The 9171-nt window shown below is 62.1% G+C and overlaps 1 protein-coding gene across 1 annotated transcript; it reads right to left on the reverse strand.

Moving 5' to 3' along the window:
• Positions 1-152: 152 nt before the first annotated feature.
• SLC2A6 (solute carrier family 2 member 6) lies at positions 153-8053 on the reverse strand. Its single transcript, XM_008541373.2, has 10 exons — positions 7808-8053; positions 7101-7263; positions 5881-6087; positions 5152-5251; positions 4293-4504; positions 3767-3919; positions 3024-3132; positions 2455-2640; positions 2101-2246; positions 153-996 (listed from the first exon to the last, which is right to left on the reverse strand). Exons 1-10 carry the CDS (start codon positions 7897-7899, stop codon positions 841-843), a joined length of 1524 nt encoding a protein of 507 aa, XP_008539595.1. The 5' UTR covers positions 7900-8053; the 3' UTR covers positions 153-840.
• Between the last annotated feature and the right edge of the window lie 1118 nt (positions 8054-9171).

Genomic DNA, 9171 nt, shown 5'->3' on the forward strand with positions numbered 1-9171 from the left:
GCTGGGCTCTGCCTCACGGGCCGCCTCACCCCTTCCTTCTCTCTGCCTCCCTGGGCACAGGTCGCGCGTAGCTGTAAAGGGGGCCCCCCTAGGGCAGCAGGACCTGGTGACCTTGGCTGAGAATTTGGGTCTAGCTAGAATAGGCCTGCTCCTTCCTCTCCAGGGCTGCAGGCCCGATTTCTTTATTTTTACAAATAGAGTGAACATGGTTTGCAGACACGAGCCCTCGAGAGCCCCCCTGAGGGTACTGTACTGGCGAGTACAGGCGGAAGTTCTGTGTCGGGTTCTGTGCCCCAGCCTGTGGGAGTCCGCACCGTTCCCTGTGGCCTCCACAAGCCCTCCCAGGTGCAGATCTGTCTTCTTCCCTGTAGCCAAGATGCTCAGTGGTGGCTGAGTGATCAGGATGATGTGACGATGTCCCTGTGCGGAGCCACTCGGCCACCTCCAGCCCTGTGTCTGTGTCCTCATCACAGCCCTCTGTGGGGGGTGTCCTCTGCTCAGGAGTAAGGAAATGGGCCCTATGTCACCCTACAGGGCCCTGTCTCCAGGCCCTGGGCAGTGTGCTCCCCTGTGGCCCACAGCTGCCTCCTCCATCAGCAGCTCTTGGCCAGTGAGTGTGCAGCTCTGTGGGCTGCCTGAGTTGGGGCCCAGGCTGGTTGGGTGTTGCCTGCCCAGAGCCAGGACACGCACTCTGGGGGGTTGTTGCGCTTCTGGCCGGTCCTCCTGTGCTCTGGCTGATGGCAGGTTGCTGCTGCTTTCTGGACTTGGGGTGCAGGTTTGTGGACAACACAGAGGCCTGGCCACCCAGTGGTTTGGCCCCTCCTAGGCAGGGACCTTGACTTAGCGCAGGAAGGACCTCCTCCCGGTGCGGAAGAAGGACTCGATCTGCTCCAGTGACCGGCCCTTGGTCTCGGGCACGCAGCAGCCAGTGAACAGCAGGTTCACCAAGCAGATGGCAGCAAAGAAGAAGAAAGGCACCTGGAGGCCGAAGGCGTTCTGGGGGTGTAGAGTGGGTGCTGCGTCACACAGAGGGAACCCAAGGGTCCTCCCACCCTAGGACGAGCTTCATGGGCCCTGCTGCTGTTAGCCAGCCTTGGGGGGGCCTTCATCTGCTCATTGCCTCGCTCAGAGACCTGGGGCTCCCCCCTGCCTCCAGCACAAAATCCAGATGCTTTAGCACAGCATCCGAGACCCTGGACATCTGCACGCAGCCTTCCTCTGGGTGGGCCCAGGAGTTCCTTCCCCGACTCAGCACAGCCTGCCCGGGCCTGGCCCTCAGGCCTCAGCCTCTGCTCAGGTACCCACCTCTCTCCCTTGTCCCAGTGTGCTATCTTTTGAGTTTCAGCTGTTCCACACTCCCACCTGCAGGAGGCCTGCCACCTTAGCCTGGCTGGGAGCACGCTCATGCTCTTCTGGCCCCACCCCCCAGCCATCCCCCTGTGTCCCATCCCCAGCCCCCGAAACCCCGTCCTCCCTCCCCAGCCCACACCTATCTGTGTATCTGCTGGGGCTGTGCATGCTCCACCTCCTAGCCAAGCTACCCACTCTGGGTGCCCCCCACCCTGCCCTGACCCACTGACTGCACCAGGGTAGGCACTGGCCCAAGCTGCCCAATCAGATTCTCCTCTTGGGAGTTGGGAGCTGGGACTCGGAGACTGGTGTCAGGGCCTGCTGGGATTTTGAACCAAGAAGTGGGGTTAAGCCAGCCTAGAGCTGTGTGTAGGATAGGGCACTGCACACATGCTGCATGTGGTCTGGTCAGCAGGGCACGCTGCTCAGACACCCAAACTCCCACCAAGGCTGAAGGTCCAGCTGTCCGAGGGAACAGCATGGGTAGGTGTGGCTCTCTGGGCTCTGGCCCCACCCTGGCCTGGGAAGTCATCTGACTTCTCAGAACAGTTCCCTGAGCTCATGTCCGGCTATTGCAATGAAGGAGGCTTTGCTGTGTTGTCACTTGATGGCTCTTGGCCTCCGGTGTGCAGGGGATGTGTGCTAATCTCTTGGGGGACCCCTGTGAGGCTTAGAGGACATGATGAAGCCCTCGGCACAGCCCCAGAGAGGGCTGGCGAGGTCCCTGGGGTGCTGGGGCTGAGCACTCACCACCACCAGCAGGAAGGACTTGGTGAGGGCGAAGGCCGTGAGCCAGCTGACGAGCACACAGAGCCCCGAGGCCACGCCGCGGGCCCGCAGGGGCAGGATCTCCGACATGAGGAGCCAGGTGATGGGCCCCCAGCCCATGGCATAGCCTGCCGAAGGGGGCAAGGGGCGGGCTCAGGCCCTGTGGGGTGGCTGGGGGAGGCCTCTTCTGTCTCCCCTGAGCTCTGAGACCCCTCCCCCCACAACCAGCCCAGACAAACCAGGACAGCAGTACCCTACCCCACGACAAGCATGGCTACCACACATCACCCACAAGAGGCCCCTCTCCCTGCCCCATGGCGTCCCTGCCACACCTACCCATGATGAAGAGCATGGTGGCCAGCAGGGGTACCAGGGTGATGTAGCTGGTGGGTGTCGCCAGGGGTTGCTCTGTGCCCCCCAGGGGCATACCCTCCAGGCTCATGGTGCTGTTGGGGGTCAGATGCTTCGGACCAAAGTGGACGTATAGCCCCAGTGTCAGGTTGGCAGCAAACATGATGGCTGCTGTGGACAGACAGGTGGCCCTCAGGGGGCCAGGACTCTGAGCCAGCTGTTCCTCTGGACGCTCCCTTCATGAGCCCCTCAGTGCCCTGCGCACCGCGGCACAGCAAGCTCTGACTCCAGCCCACGTCCGAGCTTCCATCACCCCCACCATGGTGTGTCGCAGTCAGCTTGTTCACACACAAAGCCCCAGCAGACCTTTCTGCAGCAGTTGGTGCATGCCAGGTCCTGTGCCGGGTGCTGCGGAGGCAGAGGCCAACAGGGCAGGTCTCACCCAGGTCCTCCAGAGCTCCCAGCCACAGGGCGCCCACCGCAAGGGCTGGCACAACTCGTGGCAGCTGCTGAAGGAGTGAATGAATAAGATTGGGAGACAGGCCGGAGCTCACCTGAGACGAAGAGCAGAATCTTGCGGCCCGCCAGGTCCATGGTGAGGGCAGCGATGAGCACAGACAGGAGCCTCACGGCCCCTACGATGGCTGCATCATCCTTCGGGGGCTGAGGGAGGGAAACCACTGGGACTGAGGGGGCCTGGCCTGCCACTCCTGTCCCCCCGGCCCCCTAAAGCCCCAAGCCATGGCCATAGCTCCCTTGGAGCACTGAGCCACTGAGCACCCACGCTGTGCCAGGTGCTCTCTCTGGTCACCCGGCCTAGCCTGCTGGGCCTCTGGGCAGGGGCACAAATGCTGTGCCCACCGCTGAGCCCAGGGCCAGCACAGAATCCAGGCATGACAATGACCAGTGGAACTGTGCTATTGCCAATCTTCAAATCTCATCTCCCTTTGAGCGCAATGAAGCCAGACTCTGTTATCTCCATTCTGCAGAGGAGGAAGCTGAGGTTTGGAGGGGAAGTGAATTTCCTCAGCGAGTGGCAGATGCTCTGAACCTGGGGTCCATGGTCCCCGAGAGGTCTGCATTTCTATAAAACTGATTTCCTTTGTAATCCTGTATATTTTATTTTAAAACACATAAGCTTTACTTACAAACATTCTGAGAACAAGTACATGGCACAGAAACAGTTAAGAGACCCTAGTGGTCTCCGCATGGTGTATGCTCCCTTGCCATGTGGCACAGAGCAGGTGCTCAGAAAGGGCTGCTGGGGGCGGAGCTGGCACAGGGCCTGGGCTCTCACCAGCAGGACAGCCGTGCTGTCGAAGATGGACTGCAGGTAGACGAGGATGGGCGTGATGCCGGTCAGCTGCTGCAGGAAGCGCATCAGCAGGGCGATGAGGATGGGTCGGTACATATGGGGGTCCCGGGCCTCAGCCCACGACATGCGGCTGCTCTGGAGACAGGAGACGGCCGCTGAGGGAAGCAGGCCCCACCTGGCCGGACTGCAGGGGGCTGAGTAGGAGATTCTGTTCTTCTCTCCTCCAGGAAAGAACCTGCACACTGAGGCCACTCAGGCCAGGCGACAGGCCCGGGGGACCCCTGCCCAAACCCCAGGCTCTTGCATTAGAGGGTAGGCCAAAGCAGACTCCTGCTTGTCTCTGGGTCCCCAGGCACCCACCATACGGACATCCCCCACCGTTCCAGGTTCCTGGAAGTGGGAACTGCTTGATGGAATCTCCGTTTTCCAGGAAAAGCAACAGAGGCTCAGACAGGCCTAGGAACTGGCCATGGCCACATCGAGCTGTGGGCGCCCACCCCTTCCCCACCTGTCTCCGGACGTTGTCCTGGATCTGCTCGAACTCCCAGCGGATGTCGGTGTCAGCCCCTCGCAGCCAGGCCAGCGCCCGCATGGCCTCCGAGTCCCGGCCCCGTGAGAGCAGGAAGCGAGGCGAGTTGGGCATGAAGCTGAGCAGCAGGATCATGACGAGCACGGGCCCCTCCCCGGCCACTGCCAGCCAGCGCCAGGGCAGCAGGAGGCCTAGGGGTGAGGAGAGGGTGAGGAGCTGGGGCCAGGCTGCACCCAGAGCCCCTCCCACTGGGGCCTCTGAGCCACCTCGTCTGCCGTCAAGGGCTAGTCCCAGGGCCTCAGGGCTTCCCTAGTCCTGTGGAAGACTACCCTGATTGCCCCAGGCCTCTGTGATCTAGCCCAGGAGGGCCACAGGGATTGCTTGGCGCCTAGCCCAGGGCCCAGCACACCGTAGGGGGTCCTCAGAGGGTCTCAAGGGCCATGGCAGGGTGACAGAGGGGTAGCCTGGGCAGGCAGGGCCCCAGGCCTCCACCTGCAACTCCACCCTGCCCCCCAACCAGCTCTGATCTCTTTTCTGTACAGACTTCCCATCTAAGACTATTCGATGGAAAGATTCTGCTGTGAAAAGACAGTTCAAAGACTGCTGGCCCAGGAGAAGCCCTCACTGCCCAGTTAGGGATGGGGCTCGTGACCAGAGAGGGGAAGAAATTGCCTTGAGGTATACAGCAAGGTGGTGGCCGAGCAAGTCTCTTGCCTCCCACCCTGGGGTTCGTTTTGGGATGTGTTCATTCCCTTTCCAGCCATGTCTGCTCAGTGGCACCCTGTCCCCACCCAGCCTGCACACCAGAGGTGCTTAATCTCATCCAGATGATACTTGCCAAGGGCGTAGAGGGACAGTGATCCGAACACTGCCATGAGCTGAGGCGTGGCCCCCAGGGCCCCACGGACGCCTGGGGTAGCGATCTCAGACACGTACACCTGCAAGACATGTTGCCCCAGCCCGGCCTTTGGTGAGAAGGCAGGTTCCCGGGCCTGGCCGAGATGGGAGAGGTGGCCCTGGAAAAACCCGGGAAGCGGGATGTAGGGGCGTCTTGTCCTGATCATGACTCACTGCGTGGCCTCCCTCAGGCCTGTGTCCCTAACTCAGGGGGCAGGAGCGCTCAGCTCTGAAAGTAGTGTGAGGCTGGGAACTGGGAGGCCCAAGGGCACCCAGATTCTGGTCTGTGCTCCTCCCAGGGGTCTGTGTCCCCTGCTGGGCTGGCCCCAGCCCCAGACTGGGAGTGTGTGGAGATGTGGGTAAGATGAGACGTCCAGGGGAGGGCCCGGGGCGGGCACTTCTGTTTCCTCTCCGTTGCTCAATGTGGATTTTCTTTAATTGAGCAATGTGCCTGACTGTCAAGAAATGGGGTAGGAAGTTTGGGGAGCCCAGAGTGGAGGCAGCTCGGGACACATTTCCCCGAAATCAGCTGCCCTGCTGGGGAGAGCTGAAGCTCCCTGGAAGACACATCCCTTGACCTGTGGGCTCGGAGGCCAGGAGGCCTTGGCTAAGTGGTGGTCTGCACAGTCCTGAGGCCGTGAGAGGCCTGGGCTGGAAGTCCTGGCCTTACCGGGATGCAGGCGGCGGTGAGCCCCCCGGCGAAGCCTGTCAGTGTCCTCCCCAGCAGCAGCATCCAGAGGCCACGGGCACCCGCCATGAGCGCATAGCCGGCTGCTGAGGGTACAGCCGAGAACATGATGCTGAGCTTCCGGCCCAGGAGGTCATTGAGGACCATGGCACTGAGGCCCCCAGCTGCCGCGCCCAAGGTGAACACGGACTGCAGAGAAAGGGTGCATGGCAGACAGGTCTGGGCACCCAGCACCCCCTTCCCCTATCAGAGCTTAGAGACAGCTGCTTTTCCAGGCTGACCCTGGGAGCCAGGGCTACAGGACTCAGGCCCCATGTGGTAGTGAGCCTCCCATCTCCAGAGGTATACAAGTAGCATGTGGACAACCATTTGTTAGGGATGCTACAATGGGGAATCCTGCTCTGGGGAAGAGGTGAGGCCACATGTCCACAGTGGTTCTGTCCAGCTGGATGTTTCAATGTCTAATATCATAATAGAGCAGACAAGGAAATCTGTGACTTGAAGCCCCTGGGACTTTAAGATTTGGGGGTTCTTGGATTCCCTGTAGAGTGTAGTGAGAAGGATCCAGTCAGCAACTTGGGCACGTTGCTCAGCCTGTCCGAGCCTCACTTTCTTCAGCTGTATTATGGGGAGAGAGGGTTGGTCCCAGAGCCAGCCAGCTCTCACGTAAAGTGCCAGCACACACGTGGCAGGCTGGGTGCTCAGTGCACACTGGGTACTACTGTCTCAGCAACTAAGTAGTGTTGTAAATCCCAGGCCACGAAGATTATAATTCTCAAACCCTGGGGCTTGCAGGCCTGTGCTCTTCCTTTCCACGTGCCCAGAGTCTGTCCGGGGCCCTCCTGGCCCCAACCAGGGCCTCTCTCCACTGGCCCTGATGCCCCTACGCCATCATCCGGGGAGGTGTCTGCTCTGCTGTGACAGCCCAGTTCTGGGTTTGGGGGTTCTGGGGAACCCGCAGCCCTGCGGGGAGACCTGGAGGCACACCTCCCCACTGCTCCTTCCCTGTCAGCTTTCACTTCCCCCATTTATTTCAGAGCCATCCTCGGGCCTCACTCCCCCGCTGCCTGTCCCGCAGCCTGGTGTGGGTGGGGAGGGGGCAGACCAGGGCCCTGGAGGGGGTCCCAGGGCCTAGCTGCTGACAGAGCTCAGTGGGTCCCTGACCCCTGCCCTGCCCCTCTCCAGCTCAGCATGGCCCTTACCCCAAACCAGGATGCCTGGGTTTTGGTCAGACTCAGGTCCGGATCCAAGGAGTGCTCCAGGGCTGGGATGACGGGGGACGTGTACACCAGGCCATATCCAAAGCTGAAATTGCCCAGCACGGCGGCGAAGGTGGCCAGGAACACCCTCTTGTTCTGTGTGGCCCTGGGGGTGGGGGGTGCAGAGCGACCAGGGTCTTTGAATCCCTCCTCACCGAACTGCTGCCTGTCCTGAGTCCAGTGACTGCTGGCCCAGAGGGCAGTCTGGGAGGGCTGCGTCCAGGGCCAGTCAGAGCCGCACCTCTCCAGGGCCAGCTCCCTTGGGAAGTCCCCAGGTCATGAGGACATTCCTCGCAGCCCATCACAGTGGCTGAGACACAGGTGCAGGAGCGCTTTTCTCCAGAAGAGGAAGCTTGATGTCTGCTCCCAGCTTTGCCACCCAAAGCTTACTGTGTGACCTTAGGCAAGCCCCTCACCTTTTCTGGGCCTCAGTCTCCCTGTCTGTGCCAGTTGGGGATGGGCCTGGTACTCGGGGGAACCAGCTCCTTAAATAGGTCTAGAGTGTCTGGAGCAGGAGGGGACCACATGGCCCCTTGGTGGCCACTCACCGAAGGTCAGTGGAGGCCCAAGGCGGGAGCCGGCTGCCCGCTGGAGGGGACTAGGGCCATCCCCAGCCCAGACCCGCAGCCCCCATGCCCAGCGACTCTCACCCGACCCGCGTCCTCTCTCCCGGCGACGGGGGCGGCTTCTCGGGGAAGGTGTCATAGTCCGGGGCCTCGGCTCCCAGCAGCGGCTCCTGCATGGCCGGCCTGTCGGGTCAGGGTGCGCCGAGCGCGGTGCTGCTGGTCCGGAGGCGCGTTGGGCCGCAGCTTCTCTGAGCGTCCGACCGAGCCCGCAGCTCCGCCCCCCGCTGCGATTGGCTCCGGGGCGGCCCTGCAGAGCCGGCGCCGGCCAATGGCGCGGCCGCGAGCGGTGCGGATGCTCGGATGCAGGCGCGGCGCCGGGGCGGGGCGGGGCGGCCGGGCTTTCCCGGGGCGCGGATGTTCGGATGCGGGCGCGGCGCCGGGGCGGGGCGGGGCGGCCGGGCTTTCCCGGGGCGCGGATGTTCGGATGCAGGGCGCGGTGCCGGGGCGGGGCGGGGCGGCCGGGCTTTCCCGGGGCGCGGATGTTCGGATGCGGGGGCGGGCTTTCCCGGGGCGCGGATGCTCGGATGCGGGGCCCGGCGGCCAGGGTTTCCCCGGGCGCAGCTCGCGCTCGTGTGGCCCCTGGAGTCCCCAGGGCCGGCGAAGCGGATGAGAACCCCGCACCGGGGGAGCCAATCGAAGGCCTCGTGGGGCCTGTAGGCAGAGCCTTTCCAGATTCTTCCGTGACCACGTCTGGGTCTGAGCCGGGTACCAGCAGTGGGGCGCAAACTGCCCTGCACCCTCGGGCTCAGCCCATACAGGCAGAAGGAAAATGAGGCCCAGAGAGGGAAGCGACTCGCCAAGGTTACGCAGGGAACACTTGTCTCCCTGCAGAGGAAGGCCCTGCGCTTCGCCTGGCTCCCTGCCACGTTGCGTCCCCGAGTCACCACTGCCTGGCCCCTCCACTCCCGTAAGGACGTGCAGTTAGCCTGTGGATCCAGGATGGCCGGCCTCAGCCGCAGCCGGATGGCCTGCGGGGCAAAGGCAGCGGAGGAGGGGTGGGTGGCCCACTGGGCCGGACTTGTGTTTTCCTGGTTTCTTTTTTCTTTTTTAAAGAAAGCCCCCCAGTACATAGCTATATATTCTAGTTGTAGGTCCTTCTAGTTGTGGCATGTGGGACTCCGCCTCAGCGTGGCCTGATGAGCGGTGCCGTCTCCAGCCCAGGATCCAAACCGGTGAAACCCTGGGCCGCCCAAGTGGAGCGCACGAAGTTAACTGCTCGGGGTGGCCCGATGTTTTCCCGGTTTCTGACTGTAGAAGTAACGTGGGCTTGTAGTGAATCCTCCAGGTAATAAGATAAAATTTAAAAATAAGAAAAGCAGAAACTGAAAATTCCCTGGAAGTTCATCCTCAAAAAATAACCAATTACTAGTTCCAGCTGTCCCTTTGGA

Source organism: Equus przewalskii, chromosome 26 (assembly GCF_037783145.1).
Source record: "Equus przewalskii isolate Varuska chromosome 26, EquPr2, whole genome shotgun sequence".
NCBI lineage: Eukaryota > Metazoa > Chordata > Mammalia > Perissodactyla > Equidae > Equus > Equus przewalskii.

What these genes read in the sequence shown, in the direction of transcription:
- SLC2A6 (XM_008541373.2), bottom strand. Translation starts at nt 7,899, where the DNA reads ATGCAGGAGCCGCTGCTGGGAGCCGAGGCCCCGGACTATGACACCTTC. An exon ending in TCACCGCCGCCTGCATCCCG is followed by an intron (nt 5,252 to 5,880) that starts GTAAGGCCAGGA and finishes CATGTCTTGCAG; the next exon opens with GTGTACGTGTCTGAGATCGC. An exon ending in ACAGCACGGCTGTCCTGCTG is followed by an intron (nt 3,133 to 3,766) that starts GTGAGAGCCCAG and finishes TCCCTCCCTCAG; the next exon opens with CCCCCGAAGGATGATGCAGC.